This window comes from Podarcis erhardii, assembly GCF_964252035.2.
Source record: "Podarcis erhardii genome assembly, chromosome: 5".
In the NCBI taxonomy this organism is placed as follows: Eukaryota; Metazoa; Chordata; class Lepidosauria; order Squamata; family Lacertidae; genus Podarcis; species Podarcis erhardii.
The window spans coordinates 55,421,948-55,440,869 of record NC_138509.1 but is presented as its reverse complement, the minus strand read 5'-3'; the positions used below and the strand labels follow the sequence as shown (position 1 = coordinate 55,440,869).

At 40.2% G+C, this 18,922-nt stretch overlaps 1 protein-coding gene across 1 annotated transcript in view; it reads left to right on the top strand.

Moving 5' to 3' along the window:
• The first annotated feature begins 457 nt into the window (after positions 1–457).
• CFAP58 (cilia and flagella associated protein 58) overlaps positions 458–18,922 on the top strand; it is a 79,810-nt gene continuing 61,345 nt past the window's right edge. Inside the window, exons 1-8 of the mRNA XM_081863598.1 lie at positions 458–607; positions 4,766–5,047; positions 8,061–8,209; positions 9,807–9,963; positions 11,255–11,449; positions 14,188–14,325; positions 15,974–16,133; positions 17,977–18,059. Of these exons, the coding sequence (XP_081719724.1) occupies positions 599–607; positions 4,766–5,047; positions 8,061–8,209; positions 9,807–9,963; positions 11,255–11,449; positions 14,188–14,325; positions 15,974–16,133; positions 17,977–18,059 (1,173 nt within the window). The 5' untranslated portion in view covers positions 458–598. The remainder of the gene's footprint in view (positions 608–4,765; positions 5,048–8,060; positions 8,210–9,806; positions 9,964–11,254; positions 11,450–14,187; positions 14,326–15,973; positions 16,134–17,976; positions 18,060–18,922) is intronic.

Here is an 18,922-nt window from a genome sequence, read left to right as displayed (position 1 = left end):
CCCTCTTCATTGTTTTAGCTTGGATTCACAGGTGTGTGTTGAGTTGGGCTGTGTTTTTGTAGAGTGCAGTTCTAGTTTTATTGCACTGAGGTAGACTTAGTCCTGAACGGCAGCACGGAAATATTCGAGAAAAAATAATCAAGAATTGGCAGTCATGAGGGAACGAGCAGCTTATGGGACCAAAGAAAGAGCCCATAGTAGTCACTTGCTGGGAGCTGGAAAACCCTGTTTCCCAGTGAGCTACTCAATGGGCAGCAGCAGCAGCACTGAGCTGGATGTGCTGGACTAATAATGGTCTGATTCAGCAGAAGGCGCCTTCCTGGGGTCCTGCGGGTTACGCCTGCCGCCTGCGCTACTCCGAGGCCCCTACAGACCCTCTTCCCTCTTTGGGGCGCCCCCTTTCTCCTCAGCCCAGCCGCCTCGCGGCCGAACGCGGGGAGGGAGGGGGAGCAGTTGCTAGGAGACGAGAGCGGCGGCCCGTGTACACAGCGGCAACGCGGCAGCAAGGAGAAGGACAGGCCCTCTCGCCCGGCCTGTGCGCGGGGTCCTCGCTCCCTTCTCACCTCGGGGCCTCTGCGCTTCTCCACCCGCTGCAAAAATGGCAGAGGTGAGCCCCTTCCTCACGGTGCAGCCTCTTCCGTATCTCCCCCCCTCCTCCGCCGCTCTAGGGCTCCCCCTCCCCTTTATTACCTTTCCTTAACAACACATTTCCCCCTATCCATCCATACCTAGGAATCGCCTCCTTTCTCCCCAAACGGAAACAAGGGTTACTAGGCGCCCTCTCAGGTGTTTCCACGTCCCCCGCCCCAATACTGCGGAAGAAGTAGAAGACTATCTTCTTTCATTTGCCAGTCGCAGTAACATACATGATAGCGTGAGTTTTGCCAGTTTTCATAGATCTAAACTTTGCACGCTTGTACGGAGGCTCACGACAATGTCCTTTCTCACCTTATTTTATAAAGACATGTGGTGTCAAAAAACCCCTCATCCCATCCCCTTGAGTATGTACACACACCATACATTTCCTCGCCAGAACTCAAGGATGCGCTCTCACTACCTTGCACCATTATTGTACGCAGAAGTAGTATGGTTTAAGAATGGTGAACAAGTGGGATTATAATCTGAGTTAGTGATGGAGTCAGGTAGAATTTTGTTCTGGGTTAATTGATCCAGAATAGTTTACATGTCTGATCATACACCTATTTTAAGCGTTTCGCTCTCCACACTTTCCCATGCCTTACCTCTTGCCCAGTTCTTCTTTTCTAACCATCTTTGTGTCCTAGAATTCCTGTCCATGAATTTGTCTAATTTGTTTTACCCTGTTCCCTTCCTTTCCCAGAATGACTCTCTTAACTTGTTTCTCCCACGTCTGTATTCCATCCTGCCCTGTATTCTATCTCTGTCATCATTCTCCATTTCATTTTCTATTCCTTTTACTATCCTTTCTTCTATTTATCACTTGATGACATCTGTCAGCGACTGGAGGAAAGTTTTTCTCCCTCCTCTCATAACACTAGAACTCACGGATGTCCGCTGAAGTTGGATGTTGGGAAATTCAGGACACCAAAAGAAAGTACTTTATGCAGCACATAGTTAAGCTATGGAGTTCCTTCTCCCAGGAGGCTGTGATGGCCACCGACTTGGGTGGCTTTAAAAGAGGATTAGACCAATTCATGGAGGATAATGCTATCAGTGGCACTAGCTATAATGGTTATGCCTTGCCTCCATGATCAGAGACACTAATGCTTCTGAAGGCCAGTTACTGGAAACCACAGGAAGAGGGTAGTGGTGCTCTTGCGCTCAGGTCCTTTCTTGCTGATTTGCCACAGACGTCTGCTGGCCACCATGAGAACACCATGGGCCAATTGGCCTAATCCAGCAGGGTTCTTCTTATGTTCACTTTCCCTTTTTGTTCTCACAATGCCTTCTCTATGTATATTGGTGACTGTTCTTTAAACCTTGTTCACTGCTTTCCTGTCAACCATTTCCCCTGTGGGCCTGAGCAGACAAGAGTAACTCCAACAGACATGTGTAGTACTGAACTTGAAATGGAGAGAAAAAACGTCAGGGGCACCAACTCTCTTTTGTGCTGGTGGAACATGTGCTGATCCTATGGGTTGTCAGTTTAGTAAGAAATCAACATGTGGACTAATCTTTGTGTATTGTTGATGACCATAAAATAAAAAAGTAAAATAAAAATCCCGGAAAGCATTTAACACCACTAGCCATCCCAAGGTCCCTGGCTCTATTCCATTTTTGTGCCCCCCCCCAACACAAGGGCTGGATCTCTTTTCTGTCTCTTGTTTGTAATTCCCTACCTGCTCACTTTCTCTTCCCCTCCTTATATCTTTCTTTTGCCCCTGCCTGCTTTTACTCCTTCCCTCATCCCACTACCTTCCTTCTCCCTCTGTCTCATAACAACTTTGCTAAGGCACGTGGGATGGAGTGAGAACTCAGTTTGTTGTCTATTGCTGGTTGGTTGATGTCATGTTTTAAAGGATGCTTTATGCTATTTTAGTCATTATGTATGTAAGATTATTTTAATGATTTGTCAATATTTTACTGTCAAAACTTCCTCCCTGGGGACAGTTGGTAAAGGGTGGGATAGAAAAACTCAAAATAAACAAATGACTCCTTTTTTGTTTCTCTTGTTTTGTATGTCTGTTATTATTTCAATCCCCCTTTCTTTCATCTCTCAAGTCTTTATTTCTCCTCCCTTCACATTCTGCAAGGGTTTCTTTAAGAGAGGCCATTTTCTGCGTGTCTTCTAGTACAGTTGTCCTATGCACCTTGTAGCTAACAATCTTTTTGTCATTTCAGCTAGCCGTTGCCTTTTCCCTTAGTTTTGTCCTTTATTAATTGAAATGTTCCCAGCCTGTGTTTCTTGATACTCTGGGCAAACGGGGGGCAATAAACCAAGCTTTATGGGCTGAATAACTGAGTTTGGCATGAACTCAGACAGGGAGAATAAAACAGAGGCAGCCTCACTGCTCCCCTTAGCCCACAAAACATCTTTACTTCTGTTTGATTTCACACATATTTTTCTGTCAGCAAGTAGTTTATCATGAGTAGAGAATACTATTACATTTTAAGCATTGTGAATTGAAATAGTTTTATGGTGAGGTGCAATATTGTGTGCTATAGGCTCAGTGGCGGCATGGTGATACAATTGTGATATATTGGCTTCTATAGCTAAAATATATTAGTTGAAACAAATGGGATCCTGTTCTCCTCCCTCTGCATCTTTCTCATTTCCTCCCAGTTGATCAGCGTTCCATGCTCACTGAGTATGCTCGGTTCTCATTGAACTGTTCTGGGGTTTCCCCCTCCATTTTGGATTTTTCTTTGTGAGTTGGGGTGGACACACTTGTGCACAGTTCTGGCTGGATTAAAATCTTGGATTTTTCTATTTCTGTAGGCAGTTCTCACTTCTTAGAAATTCAGTTGTTGGGGCTGTTTACAGTATTTTTACCTTTTAAATCAGTCAGTGTTATGTGGTCATTGAGTCCTCATTGGACTCCTTCAGGCTCCCTTACAGATGGGGTTTCCTGTGTGGGATTTGTGTGCACCACAGCTTCCTCAGAAACCTCCCCACTAGTTACCTGTCAAGCCCCCCTGCCTGTCTCTTTTTTTTAAAGAAACGAGGTTTTGTGTGCTCTTTTGTTTAGGAGGGATTGTCTTTTTAGGGATGTTTTAAAAAAACTTTTTATTTGTTTTGAGATATGTATAGGTGTTTTGCTTTTTGCTTGTTTTCTTTCTTTCTTTTAAGAGTCTGTGAACCTTCAGATTTTTTTCCCTATGAAATGGGTATTATGTGGTGCCCATGACAATTTCTTAAATTTCTTATATGGCCCTGAGCCCCAAAAGGTTGGGGATTCCTTATCTATTTGTTAAAATGTGATGTTTATTGATCTGTGTGATTTTATGTAAGAACAATTTAGGCTGCAGTATTATACTCACATGGAGGTAAATTGTATTAAACTCAATGGGGCTTACCGGTATTTACTTTTGAATACAAATAGTAATGTTTTTTTTATTTCAGACCAACTTAGTTATTGAAAATGTAAACAACTCAAAATGACTTACTTCTGAATAAACATGCATAGGGTTATACTGCAAATCAGTTTATTTTCGTCAGACCTGTGGTTTATCCAACTTAAATTCAATATCTTGTTTCTAATAGTTGTTTCAGAGGAAGTGTACAGAAATGTAGGACAAACATTGTCAAACTAATGGCTTCCAGGCTGTGGCATGTAAACCATGCACTGTAACCTGCCAAGTCCTAGATATACTCTCTAACTTCCTGGGACTGCAAATTATTGATAAGCCTAGCATTATTTTAAGGCTGAAATGGTGTTGATTCCCCCACCCCATCCCAAGTAACTGCTTAGTGAAGAATTGAAGAACAGCATACTTTGAAGTGACATCTTCAAGGAATATATGATCATGAAAACAAAGACAGCAGTTGTGATATAAACACTGGAATCTTTAAAAGTTGTGTTTTATAATTGGATACTTTGTGTAATGGTAAGTCTTTATAGATGGGCTGAAGTCATGTTTAAAAGACTCTGCTTGCCTAAAGGATTGTGCATTTAAAATAGGATGGAATGTAAGCTTCATATGGTATGAGTTGCCATAATCACAGATGTTTTAATCAAAAGGAGGTACCTTGGAGCTATTATACCAATATCTTGGGATATGTCATTATCTTTATCAAGATGCCTTTGGTGACTGACTGATAGATTCTCTCTTTCCTTTCATCCAGGAAAAATATGACAAACCTGCAATAGAAGAAAATATCTTTGAAGCGTTGGAAAAAGACTTCCAAGAAGTCATCAATGAGCTTACAGGAGATCAAAGCCTTGAGAAATTTCGCGTGGAATATGAGAAGCTCCACACGGTGCTAAGAAAGTCCTATGAGAATGAAAAACGTCTCATGGCAAAATGCAGGGAGCTGAATGCAGAGATTGTGGTGAATTCGGCTAAAGTGGCTACTGCCCTGAAACTCTCACAGGATGACCAGACAACAATAGCATCTCTGAAAAGGGTAAAGGAAGCTAAATATGACAAATGCATAACTGAGGCCATAGGAGGTCTTGAACCTGTAAAATGTTAGCACTTTCATGATCCTTAGTATGATGACTTGGTGTGAGTTACAGTTTGTAGTGGAAGTTGATGTCCCTTTACTGTTGATCTCAGCTCTTCTAATTCTGTTAATCATCTGTGGTGGAGAGGGAAGATCAGATTATGCAGAAAAACTCACGGCACCTATACTAAATATTTAATAATACATATTTAAACCATACATTCACATTCAGTTACATTGACTTTATTCTCATGTACTTGAAACAGTTGTTAAACTAGAGTATAATGTAAATGTATATGTGTAGTGTACGGATGCTGAAGTTGTGGGTCCTTGCTACTCCCCCTGTTCTTCTTCTGTAACATTCCTAGAAAAGTTTTTAATGAGGTCAGTGTTCACCATCAAACTGGCATTTTCAGAATGTAGGTCAAATGAACCCATGCAACGTTTGGCATGTGGTAAAGCTATTGTGTGATTGTTTCATCACATACATGCCTCCAGTTTTCAACAGAAGCCACATTTACAGTGTAACGGCAAAAGTGCTGAAAGTGAATTTAAAATAATATGCAGGAAATGGACTACTGCGTATGTCAGACTGCTCAGAGCGACACAACCTACATTTACAATGTGCTAATTTTATAGTGTGAATTTGGTAAAAATATAATGTATTTATATATCTAATTTTAGGGGCTAGCATAAGATTAATTCTAGTTAGATCTAACAGGTTTTTGCAAACTTTTTGTTTTGTATCTTCAATCAGTCATACTTGAACTGCTTATTTTATTATCTTACCATATTAATACTTCTTTGTCCTTTTACCCTGATACAAAAAGGAACAACCTTGTGTTCCTCCATCTGAAATAAAACAAACAAACAAGAGGACACTTTCATAATGCTGTGTATAGTCATGCTCTAGCCAAAGTAAATGACAAAAACAAAAGCCCATTTGGGTATTAAGATGTCCTTCATCTGAGTGTACAGACTCCTTTGACTATGTCAATGAGAGCAGGAAGAGTATGGAGATGAGATGAGCAATTACATTATGCACCAAATTATCCAGTTGTGCCACTGTGGTCCTTTGGGAACTTTTGGGAATGTACAGTAAAGTTGCAGCTTAAGGCTAATTGATTGGACCATTTTTCACTTAGGCAGGTGAAATATGACACCTTTTACTTAGGCAGGTGACACTGATTTTAATGAAACTATTATGACAGTATTGTAAAAAATAACTGATATCATAGAACTGTAGAATCTGTTTGATGGCTTGCTTTGGGGCTGCAGTGCTAAGAAAAAACATCAATGAAATTTTGTGGGGTTTTAATGGGATAAAGAGTGCCTGGCATGCTCTGGTCCATGGGGTCACGAAGAGTCGGACACGACTAAACGAATAAACAACAACAATGGGATAAGGAATATTCCTGTAAAATATTATTTTTCCCTTCATCTGCTTTGTTGAACAAATTTGTTCCTTAAACAAATGTAAATGTTACATGGATATTAAATACTATTTTAAAACATGGAATTGCACCAGGATTAATTTTATGGCACCAACAACGGTTTTCCTTTAATACAAATAGTAGCTTTAGATGGGTTATTTCAGGACTAAAGCAGAGGAAAATCACACTGCCTGCTGTGAGCATGACAATTATCACCCCACTGCAGGGCTGTTATTTGCATTTTAAAGAAATGAATATTAAATATAAAGATGCATTTAAAACCAAATCTAGATTGGCCCTTAGATTCTAAACACAAAAATAGTTCGTCTGAGGCTAATTCTTCTGTTCTTAAACATATTGTTAGTTACGTGTATAATGCTTTATTGAACTGGACAGTAAGCTTAATATTATCACTTCAAAATCAAACAATATTTACATAATAATGAGATGTGGTATGAGAGCATAGAACATAGAAGAAATATGGTAGATGAAAACACATTTCAAAAGCTTTATGAGAATCCTTTAGTGTGCTTGCCTTTTTACTCAAATTATCCTTCTGAGCTGTCCCCCCAAAAAGAAGAGAAGAAGCTAAGATGTGGTAGCAAGCAGCTTTCCTGACCCAAGAGCCACGGATATTAAGGGGATGACCTTCTTACTACCTGAACTCTCTCCATACTTTTATGATTTGGTGGACTAGTATATGATGGTTAACAAAGAAAGGGGAAAAATCCCTGGCTATGTGCTGGAAATAATATCCCAAACAGTAGATTTTAAGTTCTATGACAAAACACATGGCTTCAGGTCATGGTTGAGTACCCTTAACAATAACTTGCTTTGCATTTTACTCATTCTCCCAAATATTCATATCACGTTTACTCATTTATGAGATCAGCAAAAAATATTAAAAATATTAGCTAGCTTTCCCCTGAATTTCTTGTTTGAATCAAATAGAACCATATAATCTTAAAAGTTGGAAGCTACCATAAGGGTCATCTAGTCCAACCCCCTGCAATACAGGAATCTCAGCTAAAGCATCCATGACAGATGGCCATCTAGCCTCTGCTGAAAAACCTCCAAGGAAGGAGAGCCCCCCACCTCTAGTGGGAGTCTGTTGCACTGCTGAACAGCTCTTACTGTCAGAAAGTTCCCCCCCGAATATTTAGTTGTCATCTCCTTCTGGACTTTTTAAGAGAAAAGCTGGATTTTAAAATTATGATTATAGAAATGTTGGGCAAAATATGGATAAACTTGGCCACGGATTCCAGTGGACTTTAAGCAAGATTCATGCTGATGAAAAAAAACACCTTTGAAAATACAATATAATTAGGTTTAATGTTCCATGTTAGTAAGTATGGATTGCTTAATTGAAAGTACTAATATTTACTGGCCAGACAGAATTGACTAATAGAACAGAACACAGATGAAGACCAAAGGTTGAAAGAAGGCTGAAAACTTTTATTCATTAACCTGGAGGAAAATTAATTAGCTAATTGTTCATTTTTAATTAAATATATGAAACTGTTTTCTTCAACCATCCACAGGAGATCGAAAAGGCCTGGAAAATGGTGGATGCAGCTTATGAGAAGGAGCAGAAAGCAAAGGAAACCATCCTGTCTCTTAAAGAGGAAATCGTGAACTTGACTAAATTAGTGGAGCAAGGATCTGGATTATCATTGGGTCAGGAGCATAAGTGAGTTGCATCCGGAGAGGACTGGGAGAAATTGCCATTCATTGAGACTACATTTGATAAAGATAATGCAAATAATCTTGCAAAAACCTGCACATATTATCTTTTAGGTGGGAAAATATATTTCATGTGTGAAAAGCTGTGTGTTTGCACCCTCAGAATAGCTTGATAAATTTTATTCAAAAGCCACAGCAGTCTATCCCCTAGCCAGGATGCCTTATGTGCTCCCTCCCACTGCCACTGTTTTTCTGCCACTGATTTTAGCAGTGGTAAAAATAAAAGAAGCATGGCACTGGGGTGGGAAGAAAGGTTTAAACTCCTTGGCCAAGTCCAGTTCCCTGATGAGGATACAAATTGCCCCTTCCTGGTCTTCAGATCAATCATATGATGAGTGGGGGAGGGCAGTAATGGGGGGGTGGCTGTGTGAAAAATGCCCACACACATTTTTCCCAACACCTACCACTGGTATGTGGTCCCCAGAGTGTTTGCCAAAGGTGAATGTGGCCCTCAAGCCCAGAAGCACTTGCCACCCCTGATCTAGGATTTATGTTCTGGGGAATGTAAGGCCATGGGGGCATCTTCAATCTCTGCAGTGATTAGTGGTTTCTATCCTTGAAAAATGTTAAGAAATTGTCGGTGTGCAACAGTGTGATTGGTAGATGGGAAAGCAGTTGCCACAACCATTTGGTGTTGCTATATTAGCTTTAATTTGTACTGTTAATCTTGTGATGTTCGGTTTGCTGCTGGGAGCACCTGTGTAACACTAGCATAGCAGTTGCCAGCATACTTGGAGCATAAGTTCAAGCTGCCTTCCACATGGGTTTTCAGTTGGAACCCAGTGTCTTTCATTGTTACTCAGTGTGTCTAACTTTTGCTGTTGATAATAACAATAACTGGCAGTCAGTGCACATGGCACCCTCCCTGTGGGTCCCTGCTTTGAAGAGCTTACAATCTAAATTTTAGCACTGCAGTATGTGGTTGTTTCATTTACATGTACAGTTAATAGTTAATGCAGGGCACAGAAACTAGAGAGCTTTGCCAAATGCTTCATGGAAAAGGTGGGAAAGTATACTGGTCAGCAGGGGAGAAAAGGAAGTCTTCTTTGTTGGTCAGAAGGTCTTTGGAGGTGCTGAAGTCGGATGAGCAGATATCCTGGGCAGATTATGTTCTTGTCTGTACATCTCTTGGATCCTGGACATTTATGTGTCATGTAATGTCTCAGATTAGCTGAGACAGCCTATTCAAATCTAAAGGGAGACACGCAAAAAACGGCAAGGCAGGAGTAGAGGAGTGGGCATACAGTGAGCATGCTGCAGAGCATGACAGTTTAGAGTTCTGATCATTAGGTTGGAAGGAACTAAGTTTGAAACATGAATTCAGCTGAAGAATAAAAACTACTGGGTTCTGATTTTTGCTACTAAGTAGTAATAGGGTGTTTTTAGTAAATGTTCACAGACATGCAATTTAGTTGACAGGTTTTGTGAGCGAATAGAAGGGGAGTTTCATGTAAAGCAGTTATATCTTTACACTATCATTTCCCACAAAGCACCTTTTGCGGAGAACACGGAGAAGTTGACTTAGATCTTTTTTTCCTCCACAGCCTGCGGGAATTGCTAAAATTCAAGGAAGAAGTAACAAAGGAGCGAGACCAGCTTTTGTCAGAGGTTGTAAAGTTACGTGAAAATGTAACAAATATGTCAGATCAACAGCACGAAGCAGAAATGACAAAAACTGTGGCGGAACAAACCATTGCTGAGGTCTGTGTAAACCCTATTTGCTGTCACTTTTGTCTTTGTCTAGAAGGCTTTCAAAGCTTGCCAGTTTGTCTCTATTAACTACTACCTGCTATTTTACTTCCTAAACCTTTTCCAGGTGGGTTGGTGAGAAGTCATTTAATCTCTTTCATTGATCTCTGACATATCTTTTTCAAAACAGTTTTCCTTCTGTAGGAGACTTAAATGTTTGCCAAATCTGCACCAACCAGAGCTGCTGCTTTATAAATACTGAGAAGACATGTTCCTACCCTGCTGAGTTTATAATCTAGATTAGATTGAGGGGAGACATCAGGGGAGACGGCAGAATGGAGGCAGGAGTAGGTTTTTAACTTTAGGTAGAGGGGGAGGGGAACAGCCTGAGAACCAGGGTTCCTTCTTCTGCTGGTTCCATCCCTTTTGCTTGCATTCCATCTGGCATCCCATCTGAGTTTTGTGATCATTTCTTTCTTGTACTTGTAAAACCCATATGGGTTTGTGGGGTAGATAGTGGGGTGTTCAGCGATCTCTAGACTTTCTTGCCCCTCACTCCTGAAACATTCCTTTCACTGTTCATCAGATCACTTCTTTGTCTTCCTTAAAGTCTCCCTAAAACATATTTTGTTTCACAAAACCATTCCTTAACCAACTGTGCTTCACCCTCACCTCCATTCTTCATGTGAAGCATTGACTTTATCTCATTAGCCCTACTTTGCCCAATACTGATTGTAAGTTCTCTGGCTGGGGTTGTGATCAATTTTACTGTGTAGCGACATGGGTAGCACTGTGGTCTAAACCACCTTAGACTTATCTATCATAACGTCAGCAGTTTGAACCTGCGCGACAGGGTGAGCTCCCATTGCTTTGTCCCAGCTCCTGCCAACCTAGCAGTTCAAAAGCGCAAGTAGATAAATAGGTACTGCTGCGGCAGGAAGGTAAACAGTGTTTCCGTGCGCTCTGGCTTCCGTCACGGTGTCCCATTGCACCATAAACAGTTTAGTTTTGCTGGCCACATAACCCAAAAAAAGCTGTCTGCAGACAAATGCTGGCTCCCTCGGCCTGAAAGTGGAGATGAGTGTCACACCCCATAGTCAAATTCAACTAGACTTAACTGTCCAGTGGTCCTTTACCTTTTTCCTTTTACCTTTACCTTACTGGTTCAGATGCTGTGTAAATTGTTTAAATAGCAAAAAGTAGAATGCCGAACTTATATGTGGGTAAAATATACACTTACTGATTCCCCTGATTAAAAGAAAAATATTTTTTTTGCCATTTCCTCCTCTATTGCTGTTTGCAGCTTAATCAGGAAATCCAGTTGCGTCAGAATGAGGCTTCAAGGGAGGCCCGAAGAAAGGAAAAAATGGAGAGGGAACTAAAACAGCAGCAGATGGAATTAGACAGTAAATTGGCTGAAATGAAGGCAATGCAGCAGAATATGAATAGAAACAAGGAGGAACTCCTGAGAATTGAACAGCAGCTCAAGGAGCAAAAGGTAATGTAGGGTCTGACATTGAACTTCCTTAAAAACACACACACATAGACTCTTCAGATCAAGGTCAGATTTTCAGGACAAAATGAAAACACTTGGGGAAACTAAACACTTTCTTTTTCTTGGTCATATACGGCTAATATAGATTTTGACAAAAATCCCACCTGCTCCCTCACTCGCACTGAAGTAATTTGAGAATGCCTTCTAAAGATTTGTGGCAAAATAGGACAATAAAGCCACATGCACAAAATTACATCCTGGTCCCTTGGGTTTGTTAAAAGTATCTCTGAGTGTGAGCCTTTAGTTACATGACATGAGATAAATGAATGCATAACTGTGGGATCCTGTAACATGGGAAGCAAACATGGTTCCCTACTGTTGGACTCCATCTTCCAATCCAACAGCATCTGGACTGTACCCCCCGCTCCACTGTAAGATGACAGGGCACTTCCTGTTTCCTCTGAGGTCTGCCAAGGAACAAATATGAGAGAGCAGGAATCAGGAAGGATTCTAAAGATGGGACTCATGTCTGGTAGGTAAAATTATCCAGCAGCACATATCACAGTTTTACATATGTGAGTCTAGCAATACCCTTTATGAGCCCATTGATAGTTCTTGAAATTATGGTCTTTCCTTTGTTGCTTTAAAAAAAAAAAGTGGCATTGAAAATGTGGCAGCTCCGGATAGTGACTAGTAGTAGCATTTATGTCTTATTAAATGGGCTACTGGCTTTCTACTGAATATTTCTATGAACTTGATTTAGATGTGTTTGAACCTTTTTAGTGGATACATTAAAATGAATATGCCATATTTTCTTGTATATAAATGAATTTTATCAGAAAACTCACCAGAATGTATGTAGCTTCTGTAGGTCTTCCAGAACTCACTTTGGAAATTTCAGTGTCTCAGGGTATATTCACACACAGTTGGTTTAAGCAGCATGGCATCTGTGGGGGGAAATCAGCTTATGCTGACTTACTATTATTTGACTTATTATTGTGTGAATGCTGCTTTTTTGTGCAAAGGGATAACCCACACCGCCACATTTGTGGTGTTGGGCCAGAAGCTGATTTTGGCTGAGAAGAGCATGTGTATGACTGTCTCGGTGTGGACTGATGCAGCTTGAGTAGCAGAAGCTGATGTTTTTCTGCAGTTGCCTCAAACTAATAAAACATAAGAATGGACTTTCACTTCTGCCTAAAACAGTGTTCATGCTCTGATGCCATGGCTCACCAGACTGTCATTTCATACTAGTATATTTCTTAACATAGAATTGTTGCTCATTTCCCTCTGAAATATTGAAGCCTGCAGATAAATAGGGAAGCATGGCAATAATATTTTCCTATCTGTCACTTGTGTTGTGAGGTTAGCTGTCAGAATGCTGGTAAAGATCTTTAGACAGAAGTTGCTGTCAGAGTGCAAAGTATTCATTTTTAAAAACCAAAATATCATTTCTTAGCATTTTTCTGGTCAGGCCTTAAAATGGTCTAGATTATTTTTTCACTCCATTTCCCCTGATGCTGCAAAGCCCTATGAGAAGCAATTTTAGTAAACAATAAAAGAGGTTTGGTAATTGTAAAGCAGTTTCTTCCTGGAACAAAAGTCTTCCTGGAGTTGCTTGTGTCATGCAAATGTATAGTCCTTCCTTCCATTCCCTGAGTGTATTTGGGTAGACGTCTGTGACAGTTGTTCATTTAGATGAAGTTTTTAATAAAACCAAACACAGATTCAGTGTATATGCAGAACTGAAAAGAAATTTTTATTGTCTCTGTCAAATGCATTGGCCTTTTAAAATATGCATGTAGCCTTTTAAAATAGTGTGATGATCCATTTACACGTTATGAATGGTAATTGTGGGACAGTCCTGGCATAGCTATTAGCAGCTGCAGAATGGAGCCAAGTTTGCTTTACTAACATGCTTCTCTGCTTCCAGAATGTATTGTGTGTATTGATTTTAATCAGTCTGTCAGATAGTGATGTCTTGCTACCCTTTTCTGTCCTTCCTATTGAGGTAACTGAATTTCACTGGAATATGCACTTCTATGGACTCAAGTAATTATGAGCATGTTGAACATATGAAGTTGCTTTATATTAAACTTTGGGGTCAATCTAGACTAGTATTGTGACAGGCACCCCTGAAGGTGCACTCTTCCATTGTCTCCCAAGACAGACGGACGCCAACCCATCTAGACCAATATTATGACAGGCAGTGGTGTATCATGGTCTTAGGGGTAGTCTTCACCAGCTTTACCAACGGCAATCCTTTGCCTTGAAATGCTTGAGATTGAGTCTGGGATCTTCTACAATATGTAGTCTACCATCTCATAATAGTCCCTGCTTCTTATTAAGGTCTGCTAAGATTTATAATTTATTTTCATGATTGCTGATAAAAACCATTTGACTCTACTGCTCATTTGCAGTGATTACAGGAAGTGTTGTACACTGCCAAATGTCAATAAGGCAGTAAAATATTTATCGGCTACCTGTGAGGGAGGCTTACAAAGATCCTACAAAAAAATTACACCTGCTGAGTTATTCTTTCAGAAGCTGCCATTCTCATTCCCAGCTGCTGAACATTTGTCATATTTCTCAAATAGGATACATTACTAATATGGTGGTAAATGGCATTTGATTTTTTTAAAAAGTCAAGGAATTCTGTTCTCCTTAGAATCCTTGTAGAAGCTGAGGGTAGTACTAGTATATTATAAATACATTTATGGCTTTGTGCCACAATTCCACAGATTCTGAATGAAAGAGCCACAAAAGAACTTGAACAGTGTACGGCAAGAAATCTCAAGCTCCAGCAAGAAAATGAACAGCATACTTTGGCCATTGATCAACTCATGCAGGAGAACCAGCAGAAAACCACAGAGCTGAGAGTAAGTTCAGTATGGCATCAGATACTATCCCAGTTTCAAAACTGCATTGTACAAAATGGCTGCTTGGTAGGTGTGCGACTACTAGAATATATGTCTAGATGTTTGATCACTATGAGGCTTCCTTTGAAACACAAATAGCAGCTATGGAAAGACAGTTCTTGTTGGGACAGAACATTCTCACCCCCAGTGAGAATTACATTACAAAACATGCACATGAATTGCACTGACATTCAGGATAGCCCAAACTTTGGAAGTGGTGACATCATAATCTGCTCATACAATTTATTTTCCCCAAAAACCTTATTCTTCCTATTACTGTCTCTTTTCTATTCCAATTTGTTCCCCGACTTTTTGTGTTTTTTACATTGTTTTTGTGGCATCTTAGAGATTCCTGCCTTTCCAAGATAGGCCAATCTCTCCTTGAGATGAAAGGCACTATATATACCTAAGATATTGCCATTGTTCATCTCTTTTGTCTAATTTCCAGTCAAGAACACATCTGCAGTTACAACATGGTTTCTGTTAAAGAAAAGGACAGAAAACCAATAGTTTATTGAGCTTTAGTAATGTACAACCTGTTCTTCTAAATAGAAGATGTCATTTGCTGATGAAGTGTTTGCTTCCAAGGGGCCTGGTTGGTTAAAACAATGGAAGCAAGTTCTAGAAGCATCTAAAAATATTTATCTGGTGTAGTAAAAGGATTTCCATTTCAGGCTATCAAGAGTATTTTCTGATCTATGTTCATGTTTATAAAAAAAGTCATTATCAAAAGTTATTATCACAGCCGATGATCTTCCTTTGGATATGAACAAAGAAACTTTTGGTACCTAAAAAGCTAAAAAAATAATTGTGACACAAGTTTCATCAGATACATGGTAGACTCAAGCCTACAAAAGCTTCTGTTGCACAGTTCAATGAGTGTCAACTTAGAAGTAAGCCTTATGAGTTTAATGGGTCCTACTTCCAGGTGCATAGGATTACACCCTAAAATGCCACAGAACCTTGTTGTTGTTGGCATAAGTTACCAATATTCTAAACTCTTTTCACGAGTGGGACTACTGTTGGCTGATTAGCCAGAGCCCAGAAGAGGGAATACAATACTTTAAAATAGAGGTTGGCTTGCACCACTCTTTTTGCCAGTGTAAGTAAGATCTGCTGAGTTGCCAGGTCATGTGACTGAACTAAAAGGTTAAGAATCAGCGTCTCTTGTTATGCTGTCCCACCCCATCCCTGCATACGTTTGCATTCTGCAGGCTGAGTCCCAGCTGAGCCATGATCAGGGAGTTATACCAGCTGAACTAGGACAGCCCAAGATCTGCCTAGTCCAAACTCACTCATCCTGGTGAATCTTGGGTTTGGAGTGCACTGTTAGTTCTTCTGTCCAGCTGTCATTAGGCAAGTGATGGCAAGCTGAGTACTTGGTACTAAAGCTGAAGAGTGCAGCGGAAGAAAAAGGATAGAGAGAAAAGAGGATGAAAAACAAAAGCTGTGCTCTGTAAAGCCTTCAGGGCTCTGAATATTTTCTTTTATTGCAAATGACAATGGCTATTATAATATTTTTTTACCCAACACATTGCTGTAGGAGCAAAAGTTGATGTATACCTTACTAATTGTTGCCTCTCTATTCCTGTTCTTTTGTTTTCTGTAGGCGAGAGAAGATGAGGTGTCTCAGATGCGTCAAGAGATTTCAAAACTTTCTAAAGTGAGAGAGGTTATGCAGCGAAAATTACGTGCTGTAGAAGAGCAAAAGACTCATGCTGAATTTGAAAGGGATACCCTTAAAAATCAGATAAATGGGCTGGAGAGAGGTAGGAGTCAAACTTAATGCAGTGATATGGAAATTTGGTTGGGCAAAACAATTTTTTTTCAATATATGTCTTAGCTATACTTCAAGTGTTACAGAAAAAGGCAAGCTCCTGAATTCCCATGATATGTCAACTGTCGGTTTATTATTGTTTTGTCGGTGGTGGCAGGTTGAGGGTATGACAATGCGCTTCAGCATATCATAAAAAATAAATAAATCCTTGTTTATTTTTGTAATGTTTGAAGGAAGTATGGGAAAGCAAACATGCATCTGTGAAATGTGGGCAGTTGCAGTTCCCCTTGCAAGTATTTTCCATATGTTTTGTATCTCTGAGTCTTCTTTCCAACCATTTCAGAAAAGACCTGGTTGGCATGCTTGGGAAATCTGCTATTAACAGTTCCGTGCAGGTGCAGGAACTTGCAGTTTCCAATAGAAAATAGCAGAATGCAGAATTTCAAGAATTTTGATGCAGCAGGGCTGATAAATGTGCTTAGTGCTTGGCTAGGAATACAATGCAAGTTGTGGGAGCAGCTATGAATATGTAGTTATGGTCCACTTCTCTTGTCAGGAATCCACCAGAGGTTTATCTCTTGTGTCCTGAGATGAAAGAAGTCAATGGAATATTAAATTCTTCATTGTATAAAGGCAAAGTTGAATCTTCATTCCCTCGGTTTTAGAAACCAAATGAGCTTTTCCAAGAGATAAACAGAGTGAAAAGAAGATAAAAACACAATATAAAAACACACAATACAGAATCAAAATAAAAAACAAAACCAACCCAATAACCCCCTAGTATTTACCTAGTATTGTATTCTGTTGTGATACATGCTTTCATTATATAAATGAATAATTATTAAAGCAAACTTTTAATTCAGAAATAGTAATTTAAAAAATAAGAAATAGAAAGTGGGGGTTGTTGTGTATTAAATTTTTGCCATGGATTCACTTGATCTGATTAGACTTGCTTTGTGATCAAGAGTCTTCTACTTTGTATGGATTTTGAGTGTTGCCAGTGAATTAATGAATTATTATTTTTTCAGTTACTTGCTGTATGGATTAGTGTATTTCATCAGGGTTATGCTGTATTGCAAGGTTTTTAACCCCACTCCCTACAGCAAGCCCAACAAAATCAGACCTCCCCACAGCTGCAGTAAGCCCTGGAAAGAAACCTCCCACTGGTATGTTCATTTAGGAGACCTTATTGTTGGAACTACTCCTGGGCCTCCATACACCTTAATTTGGCAGAGACATACTTAGAGGTTGGTTAGGTTGGCACCTGCCAAGGCCGCAGACTCGGGGGGTGGATTGACAACAATTGCACCTCTCTCGGCACCTCAGCGGAACAATCCTGACATGGCATAGACTGATGCAGCAACCCTGCAGAGCCCCCTCCCCAGTCTGCAGTGGTACTGCCTGTAAGGACGCTGCTGCTTGGCCCGCTGTCCTAGCACGGCTGCTGCTCCTGCCCCCCCCGCTCCCTCTGTTTGTCCTTTCAGCTGATGTGGTGACAGTTGAGGCTTTTAATTCACCATAGCTGAGTCGCTTTCCCCTGTTTTTTCTCCTGCCTTGACCAATTTCCAGAGTGTGTGCCACTGCATGTTCACATCAGAGAGCAAGGGCCATTGACTTAAGCAGGGCTTACTTCTGAGTAAAGTGTGCACTGGGGCAAAACCTCCAAGTTAGTGCCTTTCTGCTGTCACCTTGTCAGAAGTAATGAATAATCATATTGACTTTTAGTTTTAAAGTAGTACTGCATTTAAAAAATAAAATCCCACAATGTTTTGTTTTGTCCAAGTTATGCAGTCTGACTCTGAACTCAAGGTTTATCAACTTTTCCTGTGTTTTAGAGTTGGAAGGTGCAAAAAAACAAGCTGAAATTGACAAAAAAGCTATAGATGAGCTGGTGAGAGAAAGGGACATATTGAACAAGGTGAGTGTGTACATCTGACTCTAGAAAATGCATCTCTCAGTCATTTGTATAAAACCAAATCCTAGTTGTGGTCATTAGTAGTCATTTGGTCAAGTATGAATATGCACACTGCTGCTGGAAAATGCTTCCCCTTTCTTGGGCCCATCAATCTTCTATGAAAGGGCTGCATTTTTGGTGGCAGGGACTGGGAGAAATTCTCTTACTTTTGTGGGTGATGTGGAAATGTGGAAATAGAAATGAGGCGGCAGAGAGTTTTAGTCTTTCTTTTACTGGAAAAAAACTTTGCCGTTCCATCAGGTGACCTGATGGACAGCAGCAGCATCCTTCTCATTGAGAGTGGCCCAATGGGAAAAACACGGCAGGGGCATTATTGGTAAAACTAAAAATCAGTCTGACAGATATACATCTATTGATCATTAGCGATGACTGGATCAGCCTATTTCTGTTCCATTTTAGTTTTGCATGCACTCAGTCATACGTCTGTTTCCTTTTTGGTTTTGCGGATTGTGTTCTGATTCATGTAAGTCCAGGACTAGTTGGTTTGTGACATAATGCAGACTGAACAAATTTATCCTCGATCCCTATTGAAAAGAATTATTCTTGGATATAAATGTAACAAAGTGCTGCAGTTCTGTAGACAGTTTGTTTGGCGAAGTTTCACGGATGCCAGATGTGCCCGGGATTGCAAACTTTGTCCATTATCTGTAGTAACATGCAAACTTTAAATGGAGTGTCTTGCATCTTGGGAACAAGCATTTTAAAAAAATGAACTACCAGGTGTTAAGAGTACCACCTTGGGATATTTATGTACTTTTCTGGCAATGAGAGTCAAACTATGTTACATAGTCTCTCCACATTTCTTC